The sequence below is a fragment of the Pleuronectes platessa genome, chromosome 1 (genome assembly GCF_947347685.1).
Source record: "Pleuronectes platessa chromosome 1, fPlePla1.1, whole genome shotgun sequence".
NCBI lineage: Eukaryota > Metazoa > Chordata > Actinopteri > Pleuronectiformes > Pleuronectidae > Pleuronectes > Pleuronectes platessa.
This window is the reverse complement of record NC_070626.1, coordinates 9,563,249-9,585,974: the sequence shown is the minus strand read 5'-3', so window position 1 is coordinate 9,585,974 and position 22,726 is coordinate 9,563,249. Positions and strand designations below refer to the sequence as shown.

General features: G+C 42.6%; 1 protein-coding gene across 1 annotated transcript in view; it reads left to right on the top strand.

Moving 5' to 3' along the window:
- The window catches only part of LOC128440196 (transcription initiation factor TFIID subunit 4), an 87,656-nt gene that overhangs the window by 46,614 nt on the left and 18,316 nt on the right, over positions 1-22,726 (top strand). The window contains exon 14 of the mRNA XM_053422836.1: positions 15,910-16,032. Within this exon, the coding sequence (XP_053278811.1) occupies positions 15,910-16,032 (123 nt within the window). The remainder of the gene's footprint in view (positions 1-15,909; positions 16,033-22,726) is intronic.

The following is a 22,726-nucleotide window of genomic DNA, read 5'->3' as shown; positions in this document are numbered from 1 at the left end:
GTAAATGATTTTCTGCGCACTAAAGAGACTCTGAATTTCCTCCACCCCCTCTTTTTTTTCTTTTCCACATCTATTTCAGCCTCTCCATCTGACACCATCTTGGATTTGACTAACTGCATTTTGCTCTGCCTTATTTTGATAGATTTGGTATCAGGGGAAGGCTTTACAGGGGCAACAGGAGGGGCCTTGTAGCTTAAGGCTACATCCATACTAGGACGCTTAAACCCCAGTCACACCTGAAAACAAATATCCCGTGACCACGCACAATGGGCATGTGCGAGCAGTAGTACGTGGGAGGCATTTGCTTGTCAGCTGCTGGAATAACATCTTTTCTCCTACACATGTAAGCAGTCGTATTATTGTAAAATGCAGAATTTAACAGCACAACAGCTGTTCGCGAGGACAACAAGGTCAGCAACGCTTGTTGTTAATGATCCATGTTGCATTCTACACTGGTAGCTGAAGGTTTGTGTTAAGGTTGTTTTACTCCGCAACGGGGTCAAGTTATAGGAGCCTGACCAATCAGCCGTGGCTATGCCGTGACCGAAGAGTGTCAACGTCATCATTTCCAAGCATCTCTGTTTCTGTCTGTCCAGACCAAAATGTAGCCCTGGAGTTTTTAGACCTAAACTGGGGCCAGGGATGTTTTCAAACTTCTCAGTTTTAGCGGCTGTAAAACTTCTGAGTAGTTTGGACGTCCATAGCCGAGTTGATGCCTTTTCAAACTCAAATGTAGTAGTATGGATGCAACTTTATTCAACATCATTTTTTCCCTCTCAGTTACCTTTGGCACATCTCTTATACACATTGGTTCTTTTAACTTGGTACAACACATTGTGGCTTAAATGCGTAAAAGTCCAAATGCAGAAATACATGTGCTGCATAAAATTAGATGGAGAATGAGTGTTTCAGATGTACCAATCCATGCTCTGCATTCACTTTCACCACTACAAAGTAAAAAGGTATAAAAGACTTGTTTCCTTTTCCAAGTAATAGGCCGAGGCACAACACGTAGCACTGCAAACTGTTTCATCTGATGTAGTGCTCTACTCTTGGTTGTGCGGTGCCACATCCTCCCTGTTTCAAGAGCAGGTCTTGTATATAATGAAATTCCCAGTGGATCTCAGAAAGTAGACCACTCGTCTTTCAGTGGTTGGTTAATGTTGTTTACGCAAATGAAATAGTTCTGTCACAGTGGAAGTTTGCATTTGTTTTTTCACTGTTTACTCCAGAATAACTTCACGGGTGCTTTTAGTCCTTGGTATCGCTAACAAGGATCAAGAGGATTGTGTGGAGCCTTCATAGAGCAGTCTGTATAGGCAGGGGGATAAAACAAGCACCATTCAACCTGTTGTTGATGTAGAACTTAAATACCAGATGTGGTTTCATCTCAGACACTTGCGCTTTTTAATATAAGCCTTTTACTCATCCAGGTAAAGTTTACCGAGCAGGTCTGCGCCAACGTTGTAATTTATTTCCTCACTATTCGACAGTTTTCAGCTCCCCACTGTCTTTGAATGTCGGCCACTCAGCCATTTATATTAAGGGGTAACTGGAAATGCCTTGCTGAAGGGCAATTCAGTGTTTTTGTTTGGCCAAAGTGTTTAAATTTGAGGCTTTTCCCTAACAGTCTGCGGTGCTGAACTTGTAACCTTCAAGTGACAAGACCACTTCTCTTACCTCTGGCTACTTGGCAGCGTTGTGTCTTTTCCCTGCTCCTCTCCCGGACATTTCTTTCTAGCAACAGAGAGCCTCGCTGCAGTTTAAAACATTCACACCAGATCTCAGCTTACCCATAAGCCCCGCATATGCAAATGAAGCGGCGTAATAGGCAGCGCGATAGGTCCCCCCCAGGGGCCAAATGATCAAAGTGGATCTCCTCCCTGTTAAGTGGCAGTCCGCTCGTCATCTGGATACGGACAGATTAGCGCCTCGCATGGAGACGCCGCGTGTGCACTTCTGCACACTTTCATTTTCAGCTGGAATTTTGAGAGGGTGGTTTGGAAATGTTACTTTATGTAATGCTTTCTCCCGCTAGATAGAGATAAGGACTCGCAACCCGCCCACAGCTGCCCCCCTCCGCCGACCGACACACAACACAACGCCTCTTCCACCCTCCCTCACCTCTTTCTTTTTTTGCTTAATGGCCGTCGTTTCTCAGCCCCCGTGCCTCTCCGGTTTTCATCACCTGACTGGCTCAGGGGGACAGAGCTGGCTGTTTGTGTCACTGCAGAGTCTGTCGGCAGCTCACACATCTGCACAAATTTCATCAGGATAATGAGCCCAAGCGACTCTTCCAGGCAACATGGAGAGGAGTCGGCCTCTGTTTAAGCCCTTCTCCCTGATGACGCATGCACACACACACACGCGCACACACACACACACACACAAAACAACAACCACCAAACTGTCACCATTTTGGCGAGATGGACTCATACAGCGTGTGTGCCGATTAAATTGAGCTGGTGCATGACTTGTTTTGAAAAAGGCAGGTGCAGGGTGTTGTTTAAGTGCCACTGAAGAGCTGAGTCTCGTGGGGAAGCCGATGATCAGGAATGAGCTCATAAGCACTAAAGTAATGTCAAGCTCAGTTTGAATGTCAAGTCAAGGCAATTTCATTTACATAGCCCAAACTTTTTGCCTCAGAGGTGTCTACAGCGGGTAATACACGCAACAGCTTCATGATCTTAAATCATCCGTTTTGAATAATTACACAGAAAAGGGAAGAATCTCTCCTCTGGTGTCTCCACGATCCATCATCATACCCAGGTTAAAGTGGGTGATGGAGTTTTTGGTCTGAGAAGGTGATATCTCTGTAGCTAACCATTGTTGGTGCTTGAATAGCTTGAATAGCATAACAGTATTATACATATGTCATACCAAAAATAGTGGGGATACGTGGGTTTTTCAAGTGCAGGTAAATCCCATAAAAAGGCCATTAATTCCTTACCTATTGCCAGTAGAGGAGTTTCTTCCCCCTGTTACGTTGTGTGTGATGTCAGGAACATGACAACTTGAGGTGCTCTCTCACCTTGTCTTGCCATATCTGTGCCTTCCCCTAGGTTTCTTCCGTCACCCCATCCCAAACTGTCACAGATTCTGATGGGTTACACATTCATGCTCCTTAGTGGATGAACCCTTTGCCTTTTTGGACAGTCCATGATCTTTCAGCTTGTGCCACCCTCAGGCCAAAATGTTAACTTTGTCCACATCTCACAATCCAACAAACATGTGCCAGGAAAATTGCAAAGCAGATTTGTTCTGATGAAATGCTCTTTCCTGATCTCAGGAAAAACTTAACTATAATGTAACCTATAGACCAAAATACAATAGTTAGTTACTCTAGGGTATAATATTTAGCATATAGAAGATTTTGAGTACTGTATATTTATGTCACCATGCCTCTAATTGTGTATTTTTATTCGCACCAGCAACCTAACCCACAACCGCTGCTCTAATAATCGCTGGCAGAGGTTTTACGTGAGAGAGGCAGAGCAGGCTAGCGCTTCTGTTTCCTCCGTTCACTACCATTTGGCCGAAAGGTCAGATGGGCTATTTCAGAAATGCCCCGAGTGAAAATCAATGGGCAAATCGTGGAGCTCAGTTCCTGTTTGTTGTTGTTGTTAGTGGTGGGTCTGTGTGTTCGGCCTGTTCCATCACAGAGGCAGGAGGCCAGGCAATGCCTAATCATTGGGAGTGAGAGAATGAGAGAGAGCGAGACAGAAAGAGAGAGAGAGACAGAGGGGACGAAAACGAGAGACAGAGACAAACAGATGGAGAGAAAAGGGGACTTGGGGTGAGGGTGGAGGGGGAATGTAGAGAGAGAGAGAGAGAGAGAGAGAGAGAGAGAGATAGAGAAGGAGTTAAGGCCAGTGGAGATACATCACCATGTCAGACACACAGACGCACTGCAGCCAAAGATTCATCATCGCAGCTGCGTCTGCAGGCACAACTGGACGCAGGAATCAAGTGGAGTGGAGGGAGGACAGGCGAAGAGGGGTGAGGGAAGAGGTGGAAGACAAATTGGTCACTACATTTGGACAAAAGCTCCTGTTAGGTTCTGTTCGGCTGCAGGAGCAAACCATGTCAGGCCGAGAACTCGAATAGTAACAATGTAACCCACAGCTCATGTGACCCGCTTTATCATATTTGCATCAGCGTGCACTTCAAGTGGTGCAAATTGGGATGAATCAGTTATGGGCCCCTATTGGAAAGTAAAGGAGACGTGCAGCTACAGGTGAACAACAGCGGCTACAGTGAGGATGAACTGTGTCAGCTGATATATTCACCACCTTAGTCAAAGTAATGTCAGTGCCGGAGATTCTCTTGAAAGTGTCCAGAGGGACTGTACGTGAGAACACAAGTATACAGGTCAGTTGCAAGTTATTATCCAGAGTTTCTCCTGTCAGCCCCCTAGTACAAACTCTGGAGAATGTCTCAATTGAGTTTAAGAAGTTGCCAGATGTGCCATACACGTAGAAGACACTGACATAGATACCAACGTGGAAAGACAAGATTTGGAAGCTTGTGGTAATGTGGGCCGTGTCAATGTGCTGTTAACAACATACATCATTTTCACAGTGAAAGTCGTGTCTTGCCTCCTGTGTGCTGCGCCACCCCTCGTCTGAATGCTCCTCAGATTTTTCTGTGGTTGTGCACGCGTCTGACCGCAGAATCTCCTGCTGTGTTCGTCATCTGGGAAAATGAAAGTCATATTAAGGTTTTAGAAACCAGCTAGATTTGTCATGGGAAGTGGCACTTGTTGTCCAATTTTCTCCCTCTGGCCCCCTTATATGGCTTTGAAAAATATATTATAAACCATTTGAATCCACGTATATTCATACATTTTTTAATTGATATGTACTGTTTATATATATCCTGTTAACTGCAAAAATTGAACACCATTCGATTAACACTATGTCAACAGCACAGGTCTCTGTTGTAAGTCTAACATGGACTTGCTGAGCAGCAGCATGGAGCTCAGTCAACCTTCCCTGGATAAATTAAAATATTCGGATACTCTCCTCTCCTCTCCTTTACCAGGTAAAAAGATTTATTTTGGCAAAAATCACTGCTTCAAATCAAATATAGGTCAGGAGGGAGGACTGAAGAGGGCTGTCTCAGATCAGTTGTTGACTGCCTGCATGTAATCTATCTTACAGTAGCAGTCAATGATAACTTGTTTTCAATTAGCAGACTATTGTTAGGTTTCTAGACTACTTGTTCTTCCAAGTGCAAACTTACATTTTACATGTAAATTAAGATAATACTGTCATAACCAGATCATAATCAATCCGTTTATTTTATGAAAATTTTTGAGACTAATTCATGACAGTTGTGTAGATATTAAGCTGCAATAACCGCAAGTTACCTATGAGGTAGTTAAATGAAATGCATGTTACAGAGCCCTAATTATGTTGCTTGAGAAGAGCAAACGAACTGATCTTTGAAAATGACAGAAGCTAAATTGGCATGAATTTTTGAAGTGACCATCCTATTCGTTTTAGTGGTTGTGAAATAATAAAATAAACGTTATATCTGAGTTGTGTTTCTTAATTGAACATCCCTCACCACCGCCACCACCATGGAATGAGGGGGCATTGTTGTTCAGCCTTAAAGCCGCAGTGGAGAAAGTCACAGAGCTAGATTGGGAGAGCTGGCCTGGTGCGTCAGACGCCAATGCTGTTGTGGAACACGTCACGCTTGTGATTCTGGATTCCAGTATGTTATCTAACAGCACACATGGGGCAGACAATATGCAAGCTTGTTTGGTTCAGTGTCAACGTGGTGTGAACAAGTAAAGTCGGCACAATGAGGGTAATAGCAACAGCAATACAGCACAAGATCTCTGCATGAACGAGCCTCTTGTCACCTTTTCACTCCAATGATTGCACCTCCTCTCCTCTCCTCTCCTCTCCTCTCCTCTCCTCTTCTTCTTCTCCTCTTCTCCTCTCCTCTCCTCTCCTCTCCTCTTCTCTTCTTCTTCTCCTCTTCTCCTCTCCTCTCATCTTGTCCTTGAAGCAACACTTCACTTCTCGCTCAGAGTGATTCCAGAAGACTTGTGTGAAAACCTCGAGCTGTCTAATGGGATTCTCAGAGGTTTTGTCAGAATAATCTTCTTCAAATATTTTTCTTCTTCAGGCATTCAGAGGTTTTGGTCCATTTTGATGCAGCAGCACTGAAATGTCGCGAACCTCTGTACTAGATTAATTCAGCTTGAGCTCAACTTTGACCCTTGCGTGGCTCTAATTAAAAGTCGGCAGTTGTCGGCCCTTCCTTTCTCTACAAACAGAAATGTTAGATTCTATGAACACACATAAACCTCATTTAAAAATGCTATTTATGCACCAGGCCTAAATGCTAATGTACACGCTCCTTGATTGGCCTGACATCCTCCACAAGTGACCAGGTCAGGGAGAGACTGGAATCCACCCACACTGTGAGCCCAGTCAGCCAGAGAGGAGCGGCTCTATGCAGTGTGTCAGAGGACAATGTAGCAGCCCCTTGGTTTTTTTATTAGGCCAGTTATATCTGCAAGTTCATAGGCTCTCATCCTCTGGCCTTCCACAAACTGCTCTGCTCAAAGAGCCGGTCTCGCCCGTGAGGCAGGCCCAGGGGCAAAAGCCTGCTACCCTCCTCCACGTCCTCTCCCTTTCTGTGCTGACTTTCAAAGAGAATTCCTGCTGTTTTGTGTGTCCCACTTCATACTTGTTATATTCTTGTCTTCTGGCCTCACAGACACACAATACCTCATATGAATAGAGCAGGCAGCATTCATGGTCAGCCTGTGAGTAGAAGGAATTTTTTACAAATTAGGTTAAGCATTTCTTTAGCAGGTGTCCTTTTATTTGATATATGTTCAACTGGATGTTTTTTGAAAGATCACACAAAGGGTTGATGTGAATAATTTAATTACCACTTAAGAAATGTCTGTGTTTTTTAGGTCCTCAAGATGTTCGGGCTACTAAACAGTACAATGTAACCCTATTTTTATTTGTTGCTTTGTTGTCGGTAGTCTCAACTTCTGTTTTTTCCTTCACCTCGAGACATATTACAAGAAAAAAAAATAAAAGCAGGCTTTAAAAGTACCTTTGGTGTTCCTGTGTGTTTTCGAATATTACAAAGTGCTGTAATGAGAAGGAAAACAACAAAAAAGGAGATTTTCTTTGCCTCAGAGGGAGATAGCGACTCGTCTCCTCGCTGCAGAAGCCTGTAGGTTCACTTTTCTCTTTGTGCGCCGGAGCACTCCTTGGGACTCGAGCGACAGGGGAATTGGGCGTACTGAGCTACGCTGGTGGCGAGGTGCCAGCCTCCTGTGCCGGGGATGTAAGTGAGAAGGAGGCAGGTTTCAATTAGGCAACAAACACCACACACACACAGGAAAGTGGAAGGAGGGGGAAAAAAACACCTCACCCTCACCAGCTATAACTTCTCCCTTCTGACCTCTCCCAAAAACACACTTCCCCGAACCACTCTGCCTCCTTTCTCCTTTCTCTTTCATTTTCGATTCTGAGGTGTCATTTTTGTGAAATTCATGAGGGAAGGACAGTAGTGGAGGTCTTTGTGAGGTGATGCTAAGTGTGCCAGCTCGGCCTGCATGTTTCCATTAGATTGTCATGTTGGCTAATTAGAGAGCAGCAGCATGATTCACCTTGTTAATTAGGAGGACTTGCACACCAGGTGCCTGGGGGCGGTGTGGAGAAGAGGAGCCCAGCCTCAGAGCCTGCTAGTCGCCTGCTGCCTATGAAGATTCCCCCTTCTCATCTACCTTCCTTTCACTCCTCTCTTTTTTTTGATTTGGAAATGAATAAATCATTGAGATCGTCCTCTCTCAGAGTGTGAATATCTGAGTTCTCATCTTTTCCTGGATGCAAATTAGACGTGATCAATAGAAGGTGACGAGCGGCGAATCTAAATCTTACAAAAAAGAGAGACAGGGGGAGAGAAGACTGCTAGACGAAGCACGGCAGCATAGAATGAGACAAAGCGAGAGAACATTTAAAGTAGAAAATTTTCCCTTAGATAAGCAGTATTTTTAATGATCACCGCTCTCCTCTCTTCACTCCGGTGTGACACCGTCAGAATCTGCTTAACACTGATTTCTGGCTCCTTCGTTAAACACAGTTCTTTTTCAAAATGCGTCGCGCAAATGTTATTATTTATCCAAAATAATACTCGCTCCGAAGCAGCGGCATCATGTCTTTATTTATGCACATATTTAACACAGTTTCCCTCTGCACGGTTTAATTCCTGCAAATAAGTTGCAGATGAAGAGGAACCACAGGGTCATGATAGTGACACTCACATAATGACCTTAGCTCCAGGGACGGCTGAGGGCTCGGAATAATTGGTCCTTGGCCCTGGAAACACTTCTGACATACTCGGCTTCAGAGGAAATGGGACACTCTGAGCCAAGACTATTAGCTCATGCATGTATTTTGAATTCATCTACATAGGTAAAATAATGCAATCACAAACAGATTCACTAAAATATTCAGATTTATGTGTTGGACAATGTGACAAAACTGAACTTCAATCATGATTTGTCTCTTCAGGACACTTGTAAATATTTAATATCTGTCATTCTGTATTGGTAAAATAATGCAAGCCATCAATATGTATATAGTCGATATGTAGATTCTATGCATATAACTGTAAACCATACACATATTAAAGACTGAATGCAATACAGTGTAACTTTCTATCTAAAAGGGCAATGAAACATGCTTCAGCACAAAAATTCATCTAAACATTACACATGTTTCTAAATACAAATTAAACATTCAAACTTTTACTTGTGGAAACCTGCCATATCTAATAGGATGTGGTGATGATGTCATGCATGTCTCTTAACACAAAGACTTGAGGAGATTATCAGGTCGAGGCTGAACTCTTCTCATTGTACTGTGTGAGTGCAGATGGAGAAGTGAAACCTGATTGGTTACTGCAAATGGCCTTTCTCCCTGCGGCAAACTAACTAGCAGGCACTTCACATGAAGAAAGGCCTCAAGATGCAGCTCACAGATGTTCATGTAATAACGGCCATGTGGGTGTCAGGTGAATGAGATCCATGGTTAACAGACACGCATAAAATGTCAACACACACTCATGTTAAGGGATAATTCCAGTATTTTTAAACCTCAGGCCTATTTCCCCTCTTTTTTGGTCTGAATGATTAATAAAGACAGAGATGTTTGGATTTATTGGTCAAATATTGTGGGAGAACAAGATAACCAGCATCCAAGCGGCTGCAGTGCAATCCCATGGGTCCTTTGCCTGCATCAAAGTACGTTCACTGTTTGTTTTTGCCACTGACAGGTTCAGATTGTTTTATGTGTGTGAAGACATTATGGATTCTAACAGAAATTGACGTGTGTCGAGCCTGTAACAGAAGTCCTGCTGGAAAGTGAGTTGTTGCAGGAAGAAACAGGGTAAACAGTAGTGAGAGTTGGAGGGAACTGGAAAAGATGGTTCGTGTTTGCTCATTTCAGAATTAAAACAACAAAATGATGCAGCAAACTCACAAAGCTCTAGGAGTCAGGGACACTCTGAAGTCGTGGCTAGTTGTGTTACAAATGGAAGAAAACACTCCTGTCCGTACACTGTGTTTGCAGACCATCGTGTGTACAGTGACGCTTATGACAGGATGAAAACTGCCAGTCAAACAGGAAACGGAATCTTACATTAAAATACTTTTTCCTAAAGAATAATTCTCTTTCAAGATCGGAGAGACCGTCTGTAGACATAGTGGAGATAATTAATATATGATCCATTTCACCTTTTTCAAAGGGTGACAGTATAATTATGCAATAATTAATATCAACAAGCTTCCATTACCTGGGTAATGTTTTTTTCAATCTATGTGTGAGTAGATCGTGTAAACAAGTCATATATTATATGACATTACTGCTGTTTCACAGTTTATTATAGAGTAGGAATATGCGGTGCTATGGAAACCTGCGACTGAAAACGATCTTGATTTACACCCAAACTGAGACATTTTATTGAGATTAATAATTTTTTATAATTTTTTCATGCAGTGTCGCCGACAATAATACTACTGTGCATTCAACTTTTGTGTGTTACCTAGTTCTAACTGACCATTATAGTTAATTAAGTGTTATTATTGTGAAAACATAAGTCTACTACCTTACCATCTTTGAGAAAACTATTTTGACGTGTATTTTGACTTTTCATAACCGATACTAGAGCCAACCACCAGGTGTCAATATAAACGCTTTGGCGTCACTTTTTTGGAGCAGTCATGTCATCCCTCTTTATTTGCAGTCCATGGGCTGTACATATACGCAGCTAACATCAGCACGCTAACTTTCTCACAGTGACAATGCTAACATTATGATGTTAACCAGGTTACAATGGTCACTAATGGTCACCAACTCACCATCTTAGTTTAATTAACTTCACTATGCAAATATGGATTAATTAACACAAAACAAAGTACAGCCGAGTCTGATGGGAAATTTGCTTGAGTAATCGCTTTTGGTTTAAATTTTGACACGATGATGGCTTCCGGGGGAAAGGCAAAGGATCACCAAAAACACAGGGATTCACAAACATTCACGCAGATCTAAAAACGTATATGAAATATTAAATAAAATTAAATATACTTGTTATACTCCTGTGGTCCTAATAGACCTGATCTAATGAACATGTTTCTGGTTGTTCATACAGTGAGTTTATACAATAGGAGTGACGCCCCTCAATCCTTTCTCATACACTGCTCACTATGAATACTATTATTACTGGTGTTTAACATTGTGCTAATGTGAACATTGTCCACACCAGTGTAGTTAGGGAGCAGCATAACTCCAACAGTATTACTTTAAGAGAGTGTTAGATGATTGGTATATTTATCTCACATTAAGAAAACTGTGGTCCAGGAGACACCTTTTGTAGTGAGAACCCAACAGAAGCAGATTTGAGGTGGTGTTGGGTGTTATTTCTGTCTGATTCTGACAGATTTTTTGTTGCCCTCAAATAGAACTTAGGAGCTCGGGGTTATGACATGGTAGGTCGTGAGAACACTGCTGCTAGGCAAAGACAACACGGACACCAATATTAATTTGACTGTTGGTGTCTTGAAGTCACAGAGGCTAACAGTTTCACAAGCTAGCAGTCACGTAACCTAAAGAAGGAAATGCAAAGAAATAATGAGGGAAAAGACTCGTTTTGGGTAAAGCAACATAAATTAATAAATATAAACATTACATGTGACTGAATTTACTTCTGTGGCTACTGCTAGTTTTGAAATGTCATCAATCACATCACATCTTGTTCGGAAAACCAAGCTACAAGGTCGGGAATACCGCACAGGGTGGCGTTAATAATGACTCTTGTAAACACGGTAAACACAACCCCATTTGAATGCAGCATTTGTCACTGTGATAACATCAACTGTGTGTGCACTTTGCATGCACGTTTAATGAAATGAGTAATAATAATGTAGTAATAACTGCTGGATACTTGGGGATCAGGACATCAACACTAGTGTGATCCCATTGCAAGGTGGACTGTAGTTAAACTAATATCTGCCAAAACACTAGAACACATCAGTAAAATGCAGAAAGTGCAATGTTCAGCCTGGAGACAGCTCCCCTCAGCATTCGGCCAATACTATTGTATTTATGTCCTTTATCTAACTCAGCCTATAGGCGAGCAGTGCAAAGGTTAAAGCCCTGGTAAGGGATTTGATTTCCACTGGAGCCACCTTGCCTTGTTTAAAATGTATGAACTGTCTTTGGGGAAATAACGGCGTTCACCAAAGTGACATATGTCATGTCTATATACTGAGAAGCTCCCTGCTGTGTCTTGTTGGACCAGAGCTGATTAGGGGGAGGGTGAAGAGACAGACCAACGCAAAACCCATGGTCTGGCTTTTATACTGTGGTCTTTGTAGAGCAGAGAGCCCTAAAGCTTCCTCCACTGCCCCCTAGCTACTTGTGACGTCAAGCAGAGCGTGTTCTGCTCTACCAAGGACATCTGTCTGTAAGCGTCTGGGGGGCCATGAGCAGCCCCTCAGGCCAGGAGGATAGAGGGAGGGAGGGAGGAGGGAGAGAAAAGCCTTTGTTAAAAAAAGCAGAGATGGAGAATGGCAGGTTGGCCATCATGGCTTCCGCAGCTTTTCCTTCTCTTCACTCGAAGCATTTCAGACGGCTCTAAGGTTCTTGGTGTATTTGAGACTTTTTGTAACATAAATGAACACGCTGCTCTTTCTCATGTTTTTGAGGAGAAAGAATCCTATTTTCAGTCATGCCCGACATTTTGACCGATCTATTAAGGGTACGTTAGACTTTTTATTAAAGATGGACATATTTTTTTAAATATTTAAATTGAATGCAGTGGATTGAGTTTGCATCTGCGACAGAATCTGTTGAGTCCACGAGAAAGCAACAAACATTACTAATGATCAAGAACAAGAAACACCATTGCATTAATGTAACATAATTTGAATTTTTTTTTTATAAATAGTTTGTTAGCATCTGGCAAACCAGCCGTTAACGCTGAAGATGAACAATAACATCCATTTCCCTTTAAATAGAGGCTTTGTCTAATGACCTTAGCCAAGGAGTTTATGTTTTATCGCTGTTTGTCTGTCAGGATTACGCCAAAACTACAGATTTTTTTTTAAACTAACTTGGCAGAAGGGTGGCGTGTGGAGCAAGGAATAATCCATTAAGTTTTGGTGCGGATTCAATAAACAGGTATATGTATAGTGCTGATATCTATAGGAACAGGTGAAGTTCTGTGAAGATCTGAATTAGGATTTGTATTAGTATTTTAAGGGGGGGTAATCTTTATTTAATTACTGTACGATAACATATACTTAGAAGGACTTTTCATACCTGGAAAACAGTTACAGTATTGTTGGAGTAGTTGGCGGATCATGTCACCTTGTATTTCTTTAATATTTCTCCGTAAAACACTGTAAAGTGTCATCGCAGTGTTAACTGCATTCATCAGGCCGCTCGACATCTGTTGGAGACATTAGTGCAACTGCGACAATCGCTTCCCCAGAAATGTAATCATTTGTATTTCCATACACGTCCCATTCCACGCTGGCCAGAACATAATCACCCAACACTGTGCTTTCTGCATTAAGATTAAATAAAACCCCACTCTAACAAAGCCTCAGATTGATTCTGTGGGTACCTGGAAAATGTTCTACATCTCCTGACCTTTGCTAATAATTTGACGTAACAAGTCCCAGTTCTGTGCTTCAAAAGGGCACACATGCAGACTGGAAGCACTGGTATTTATGTGACTTTGGAGCAGCAGATATTTACTCATGTGGTACCATTGATCAGATCTGACAAATGTATGCATCCTGAAAGCCAGCTGGTTATTCTTCCAGTCTGGGATTAATCTCTGTAGTGACCTTTGCAGTTCTCAGAGATGATTGTACCTATTGCTGACAGGGGAATTCAGAAAGAAGAGAGAGATTCTTTGACTTGTTGGTAAGAGTTTTGATTTCGGTATCTGTCTCAGTGAGATCCAGATACCTCAGAACGATGTCCTGATGGCAGATACTGCAAAATCATTTAATGTTCCAAAACTTTTTTTCCATCTAATAATGAGAAGTTCTACAACAGAAAAAAATATTGTAATGACATTACTAACAGTAAGGTTGCTTAGTGCCTATATATACATTTGTTTATTGATTGTCTGTGTCCACATAAATGCTCTCAATGACAATGTTTGAATTAAATGATAAATGAAAAAACATCTCAATACAAATCCAGCAAAGTCCCGGTCCAACTCTATTCTGTATCAATCTGCAATCGTCAAAGGAAGGTGGACTTGGCGCACTGGCACCAGATTGAAATCAGAAATCCGTCTCCCAGTGTCATGGCGGCCTCTGTACTGACAGGAAACGCAGACTGGAGGGTTGCAGATGGTAAAATGAAGTCTTCATTTATCATACAGTCATAAATCTGAAAATGCAGGCAGTTGCTGTGGGCGCTGGGAGCCCATGCCTGGTGCCAACTGCCAGGCAGAGATGCCGGCATCCTGGTGCCATCAGTGAGATAGTGGACATCTCTCTCTCTCTCTCTCTCTCTCTCTCTCTCTCTCTCTCTCTCTCTCTCTCTCTCTCTCTCTCGCGCTCTCGCTCTTTCAGGCCTGGAGAGATTTGTGTGTTGTTTGTAGCAAGGCCTAATAAGGTTAGCAATGATAACATTAATGCTACATTCGCCATGAGGACAGCAGCAATATTCATCTCCACCCCAGTTGACCACATCCAGTCATGATCTGACTGTATATGCATCGTGTAAAGAGCCTGATGCTCAACTCACTCCCTGAATTCATGTCATGTCATTGTTATTAGTGAGCATTAGTTTAACAGGCAGCATCTCCATTTTTTTTACACCAGTATCCATTTAAAAATGGACAATTAAATGTATTTGAGGTATTCAGCTAGTTGCTACCACTGCTATTATTTCCCTTATACTTTGTGTTGTCAGCGTGTTTTAATCTTTCGACAGTTCCACCGTGCTAAATGTGAAGTGGCAACACCCTAAAGGGCATGCCTCGCCAGCAGGGTTTTAGGAGAAAAATCAGAGCCAACTGCATGCTCATTTTAGAACAGACTTTGTACACCAAAGCAACCTTTTACACAGCGCCATCTGAAAGTAACATGAAATTTTCCCCTGATCAGACAACAAACATGCCTCACACAAACACTAGCGCCCGGCGAACACATGCTGAGCGATAACATAAAAGAACATGAAAGACATGAAAGCTCACATTGATTGTCCCTGTTCGCTCCAACCCAGGCCCCTCTCCCCCCAGCGGGCAGGCACGCAGGCAGGCTGGTGGGTAGGCATTCCCTGTGCTCTGGCCGACATAGGCACGTGTGTGTTTTGTGTGTGTGTGTGTGTGTGTGTGTGTGTGTGTGTGTGTGTCTGTGTGTGTGTGTGTGTATGTGTGTGTGGGGTGTGTTTGCATGTTGGAGGGAGTGTTGACACCCTCTGTGCCATGGCCCCAGGCCTTCACACATCCAACCAATAGAAAGGGCAGCTCCAAGCAATGCTGGGTTCCCCCTCAGCCCTGAGGCAAGACATGACATTACCTTGGGCAGTGCCTCAACACAACCACCCCCGTATACATCACAAACTGCAAAAATCACAATGGGACCATGTGATTGCACACACACACACACACACACACATACACACACACACACACACACACACACACACACACACACACACACACACACACACACACACACACACACACACACACACACACATACACACACATACACACACGCACACACACACACACACATACACACACACACAAACACTAGCTTTGACAGGAGCTCTGTTAATGGCTGACAAAAGGCTTCCATTTTGTTCAGCTCAGAGAGCTTATACAACACATGAAAAGATATTTACTTACATTTGATTCACTTCTTACCATCGAGTCTATTGAAATGTGACTGTAATTCAAATCAAGTATCTCTTGGACTAATTGTATGGCTCCAAATAACTGACATGGTGTTTGGTTGACACATTCAGAGGGAGGAAGTTGGGTTTGGAAATTTAAGACCATCACTCCTACCAACAAGGAAAGTTTACATGAAGCAGTTCTTTACCATAGATGATTTGTTATTCATTTGTTTTCTGCAGACTGAAGCTTTTATTATCCTCAAAGGCTTAATATTTAGGGCATAAGTTATGAATATTTATGTATAAGAAATATGATTATATGGGTGTGAAAATTAACTTTTTTCAGCAGATGTTAAATGTACATGAATCAGTGGTGCATACTGATACCTGATTTCCTTTCCAACTCAAACAGATGCATGTAATATTGGCGCTACGCTACACTACATAGAGCGTAGAGGATAATTTTCTAATCTTTGTGCTCTTTGTTCTTCACCAGATGCAACAACAGGAGCAGGCGCAGATGAGGCAGCGAGATGCCAACCTTACAGCACTAGCTGCCATCGGACCCCGCAAAAAACGGAAAGTGGATTCACCTGGAGCCACGCCATCAGGGGCCGAGGTAAGAACCAGACTCACGTTATGGCTATTTATCACTATCTATATATATATTTGAATCAGGTAACACCAAATGTGGGAACTGTCTAACTGGCAACTTTTTATCTCAGTTTCACTGTGTTTATCTAGTAAAACAAAATGGTGTAATAAGGAATATGTTTTACCCTTCTTGATAGTTTTGTAGACAAACGGAGCATATTGACAACCTACCAACTGGCATTTCCTCAGGAGAATACTGAATCCAAAGAAAATATTTCCTTGCATTCTTTTGTAGGCAGTAATTCTTGTTCTGTCTTCTATCTGACTGTGGTAAGTTCAAACATTGAGGGTTGTTAATGGTATGCAAGAAATGACTCACTGGACATCTTTCTGCAAGACAGTGAATAAGAAATAGAAATGCATAACTGCAGGTGAGGCCGTGGTCTCCTGCACCGGCAACTGGTCAGGGTACTTGCAATTCATCTTAATCAAACCACTAGACTGGGAGTTTGGTTTCAATGTGGGATGTTTGTTTTCCTCTTTCACATTTGCGTCAGGTAACACTTGAGGTTGTGCATAATTTTCTGTATAATGCTTCAGACATGTGACGTGTCAGTATCAAGGTTTATTACATTACATTTAATTAAGCTGACACTTTTATCCAAAGCGACTTACAATAAGTGCATTCAACAATGAGGGTACAAACCCAGAACAGCAAGAATCAAGTAAGTACAATTTGCTTTAAAAAAGCCAAACCGCCAAAGTGTCACATGTAAGTGCCATTGTTGTTTTGTTTTATGTAAACACCAGAGTTGACGGTGTTTTATTAGATATCATCTTCTTAACGAAGTTATAGTCGAAATAAATATGTCTTTAGTTTGCGGCAGAAGATATTTAGACCTTATGCTGTCCTGCTTTCAATTGGGAGCTCTTGTCACCATTTGGGAGCCAGAACAGCAAACAGTCGTGATTTTGTTGAGTGGTTAACTCACAGTGAGGGAGCAGCAAGCCGATTGGCAGCTGCAGAGCAGAGTGGACGGGCTGGGCTGTAAGGTTTAACCATGTCCTGGATGTACACTGTGCAGGATCCGTACGCAAGTACTAGTGTCTTGAAACGGATGCGGGCAGCCACTGGTAACCAGTGAAGGGAGCTGAGTAGTGTGAGTGAACTTAGGTAGGTGGAGGACCAGTCGAGCTGCTGCATTCTGGATGAGCTGCAGAGGTCGGACGGACCTAGCAGCTAGACCAGACAGCGGGGAGGTGGATGAGAGGACCTGAACCTGGACCTGGCTGTACCTGCACCGCCTTCTGAGTGAGAAGGGGACATATTCTCCTGATGTTGGGTAGTTGCAGTAATATAGGCAGTAAGGGAGAGTTGACTGTCGAGTGTCACACCCAGGTTGCTAGCAGTCTGGGTGGGGTCTACCACAGAGTTGTCAAAGGTAATAGTCTTGTCGACTGAACTACTTTATTAGTAGTCAAAAGATGTGATACATGATAGTGGCTAAACGCAGTGTCCAACTTAATCTGTAACCATAAACTGTTGTATTGTTTATTGTCTAGTGAGTTTGTCACTAGGCAAATGTTTTCTTACTACTCTATTCTAGTTGTCTGCCTATGTTATTTGTTTGCCTGAGAACTATTGTCAGGGACTCTTGTACATCAACGTGTTTTACCTTTTATTTATTTTTTTGATTATTAGCCGATGTGGCTCAGTCATCATGGCCACTTGTTTTATTAAGATCTTCACTTCAAGCTCTGATGTGATCCGTCAAAGAAACTCAGACATCAACAGGGATTCTAAGATTTCATTGTTACACTGTTCCTTTCTTAAAAATGTTTTAATAGTTTACCTCTGTTTCCAATTTTTTGGCCTCCCAACACATTTTGTTTCTCTCTCACTGCTGATAAATAAAATTTGGCACAAGGTGTGATCACGTCACAGTCAAACAAGGAGTCCACACACATTGTTCAGTTTCAAGTTCAGTTAAATTCTTCCCAAATCACTTTTGCTTGTGCGTTCAAATCAATATAAGATAATATAAAATGAAGATTGGAAATAAAAATAAAACTCCCTGAGGGAGTATGACAATAAATTCCCTGACAGCATCCTTTTTGGCTGGATACTCAGTTTATATGTGGAAAAACCCTGACTGGGTCGCATATTATAGGCTCTAATGTTTACTGAGGTGAAAGATGTGAGATAATCAATGATGGAGATACCACTCATTAATTTGTTTATGTGACTGTGCAACCTTGTTCCTCTACCAAAATACTTTGTTTAAATCTTCAGACAAACCAAAACAACAAAAACTTCTCCCCTAGTTTCCGTTGTATTCTGTTCACATTCAAAATGTGGACAAATGGCTGTTGATGAGTGATAGATTGACTTCATTTTTAATTGTGTGTTTTTACATAATAGATAATAAGAATCTATTAGAATTCAGTTTCCATTAAAAGCAAATATGAGAACGCTATGTCCACTAAGTAGCCATGGAAAACCATTAATAGTAAAAAGCTAAATTACAAAATAATTTGTTATAGTCATAGATTGTGTAGGAGAAAAAAGTTATTTGATAGTAGCACCAAGATACAATGTATTTAAATAATATAAGAGATCAGTATAGACAAAATAGATTGAAGGTGTGAATGATGACATGATCGATAGCATTTGGCTGGTCAATGGGTTACCATCATCAGGCATTTAAATATTTTACTGATATTGATGAACGGGATGTCTTGGCCTCATTTAATTCCTTATACATGTGCTTATATTTACATTTTTCCCAATCGCCCCATAGCCAGGATTGCTTAACAGTCCAGTTCCAGTGTGCACACTGTTTTTGGTGCTGAGAAATGCATGGCTGGTAATGCGTTACTAACCTGTTGTCATGTTTATTTATATACCATGTGAGGGAAGATGATCAAATCTGAATTCAATGATAAGATTCATTAGCCGATACCTTTCTGTGGGCTGTAAGGAGTGGGTTTGTGTAGTAGAAAGGTTCTCTGTATGTCTCTCACCCACGCCTACAGCCTTAGAGCTTGCATTCAGGATCCTCCTCATCCTTACCCAGCTATTAGCCTTATTCAAGTTTAGGAATGTATCTGATCACTCCCCCCAATCTAAGTCAGCAAACATGACAAAGATAGTACAAACTATCATGTGTCACATGTGCCATACACATTAGGTGACCTGCCCCGTCTGTTCTCGATTGAACGTCTCCTGTTCCAGAGGAGGTAACTTAAATGTTATCTTTCTCTAGCATAGGATCATACATGAACTCATGCACAGTTGCTGTACCGAGTCAGATTTTCCTTTAGACAGGGGAAACATTTGAATTCCACATATTCATCTGTAAATATGATGAATGTAAAATAAGCCGGAATTTTGAATGTCAATTGGTCATTTTAATAACCTACTTATCGAGTTGCATCTTCACATCCTTCGCTTAGCAGCAATATGCTGCAGAGGAGCATAGTAATGGACCCGGTAAAAAAGCATAAATAACAAAATAAAAGCATTACTTCTGGTTCTTGAGTGCAGTGCCAACCTCTTTCAGAATGTTTTACCCTGATGGGTATTAGCCTGCGACCTTCTGCTGCGTAAAAAAAAAGAAGCTTCTTAAACCGCTTTCCCAAATACAGTTATACAACATAAACATTAATATACATTATGCTGGAGTTGTTGTATTTTTTTCCGACTCCCCCCCCCCCACCTACTTTTTAATGTCCTGCTCATGTTTAATTAGAGGGGCATAATGAAGTGAAGTCATAAGGTGCCCCTCCTCTGGAGTGATTGCAGAGGGGGCGGAGGAGGAATCTTAACTTATTTTCACTTCGTTTTCACCTCCTCACATTTCTTCATTTCACATGGGCTTGAAGCGCCTGCGGCGTTCTCTTTCCCTTCTCCAGAGCAAAGTGAATGTGACTTTTCTAAGGGGGTCACAGGATGCCTGGAGGCCTGTGGGTGTTACTGGACTGTTGCCTGCTCTCAGCTTCACTGAGGGGCTTGTCATAGATTTCATCTCCACAGAAATGAGCCGGGGGGCCCTGGCCAGGAGCACAAGCAGCCAACGTTATGAAGGGCCCATGCTGATTATTTCCCTCTGACATCGCATCCTGAGCTTTCCGCATTAATCCCAGACAAAGGCAGCCCTTCAGTGCTGTGCCAGAGCTCAAATTAGGAGCCAGATAATGGCCTTGTTGAGATCCTGCTCTGTTCACCGAGAGGCAGAGCTCCAGTTAAATTCCTCCTCTTCAATATTCCTTTCCTCCTGCTTGTTCTTCTCCTTGTCCGACAACCTTTCCACCATGTTCGGACTGTGACGGAATTCAGGTGACACAATTTCACTCCATACACCCTGATCACAACCCCCACCCCCACTCACCCACATTTAATTTGATGGTGGCTTGGCCGAGCTAGGACCTGCGAGTGGATGAGGATGGCCACGGGCTGTGAAACTGATAGCCAGTCAAGACTGGAGAGTCTCTCTCCAGCCTGGTCTAGTCTGCAAGAAGGAACAAAGAGTGCCTTACAGGGCTCCGCAGGGTGGATTAGTTCCAAGGAGCCAATGGCTGGGGCTGCTGGCTGACTTGCTAGAAGAGGTCCTGCTGTGGTCCCAGCGGTGGGTCACTGCATAGGCACACTCTTCGAAAACCCCACTCCGGCTAACTAGTCCCCATCCTACTGCCCTCATCCTCCAATCAGCACACACAGGCTTTTGAAGTGCGGCACAAAAGTCAGGGATGGGTTACCTTGAAGAAGGTCGGGGGGAGCTCAAGGTGGATGGAAATATGACGACGGCACAAATGACCTTTGCCCTCAAGCCATAAGCTTGAAGTTGTGGACACTACCACTTTGATGCCTGACTAATAAGTGTTGAGCTAATGGAAAAGGAAATCTTAATTCCATGTGAATAATTTCTTGTTAGGCAACACATCACATTATCTTATATAGAAAAGAATTATTTTAGCTCATTATGTCAAATTAGATCTTATTTTGTGTTGCTACAGTTTCTTATGAGAGACAGATAGAGACTTCAGAACATCTAAGGTTAGCATTAAAGCTTCTGCAGTGTAGAAATTTGTCTCCGCACTCAATGTCCTGCAGTGTGAAACATGCTTAGAGCTTTAAAACATCCTTGACACATTTATGAGCACAGAGTTATCATCTAGGCACTAAGGCCATTCATCACATCAAAGCCAGAGCTTTGTTTGTTGACATAAAAATGACAATAGCCGCAAAATTGCCATGGTTTCGTACAGCCACGCCGCCTTTCTCCTATCTATCTCGACCAGGCGCAACGCTAGGGACAAAGGTAGGTGAGCGATTTAATAGTGAGCACAGACTATTTTTCCATTTGAATTCATTTCACCTTCTTTCTTTGAGGCTGTAGATCAGAAAGAAGGAGTGAGGCAATAGAGTGAGAGGCATGGGGAGAGAGGGGGAAAAGCACAAGGAAAACTGATGCCCTTTCCTCCAGCTAAATTAACAGGAATCACGTGGAAAACAATCTGAGTCTCCAATGAAGGAGGGAGGGGAGGGGGACCATTAAAATTAGCCCCGAGCTATGGACTGCACCCAATATCACTAAAGCTGCACTCACTACAGATGTGGAGGCTGGCTTACAGGCAAACTATGCTCTGTTCTATAGCTACAATTAAAATCAACCTCGCTGCCAAAAAATAGGAGGGGGAAAGAGGGGGTAGAAAGGCAGACATGGAACATCAAAGACAGATTGAAATGTGTAGTCAGTAATAAGAGTGGTCTCCCAGCCCCGAGGTTCTCCACGGTCCCCTTGTTAATGAGAAATTTTGACCTCTGGTTTGTAAGTTAAACTTGTAATCTCGGTTAATGAAGTAAATCAATCCCAACTCGGGAGTGTTCAGTGTCTCTCCCTTTGCCTTCTCCCCGCCAACCTCCCCTCTGTCCTTATGTCTTGTGCTTTGCTCCTGCTCCTGCTTCTGCTTGCGTCCCTCCCAATGTGCCGCCTGGGAGTAAAAATCGGCCAGGTCTTCAACCAGACAAACAGGAAACTCGCAGACCGCGGTGGTTCCGGCGCCAGAGGGGGGGGCGTAAGGATTCAGAGGACTAGGACCAACCAGGCTGTTTGGTTAAGAGGGAGCCGGCCAGCTGAATGCTAGAAGAAGGCACCGCGTGGAGCAAACCACTCACTCCCCCTCCTCCCCCTTTCTCTTCTTGCTTTCCATCTTCCCCCCTCTCCATCCAGACTCTGAAGAGAATATTATTTGGTTAAAAACTCATTCCTGATTGCTGGTGCAGTGGAAGTAATGTGCGTGTGCACAATTCTTACTAAAACTTTCTCATGTGTTCATTTGCACAACAGCTCTCTTTCTCTTATTTTCTTTTCCTCCTCTCTATATCCAAACCATACACTAAACACACACTGTGTACATTTCGCAGAAAAGACAGCTAACTTAACCTTCTTTTTTAGTTTCCTCAAACACGTTGAGCTACACTTTTGCTCTGAACCATAAGTGGGCCTCAGTTAACTCCACTGGGTGCACTGACATTAACCCTGATTAGCTGTTGTGTTTATACATTTATTTCACCACTCAAGACTTGCAGGGTGGAATATGAAGGAGGATGACTGATACCGGGCTGTAATGAAGCATAAGGATTCCTGTGTGGATTCCCTTCTCTACATCCTACATAAATATGATTAAAGAGGGCACAGAGAGGCTGCTATTGGTTT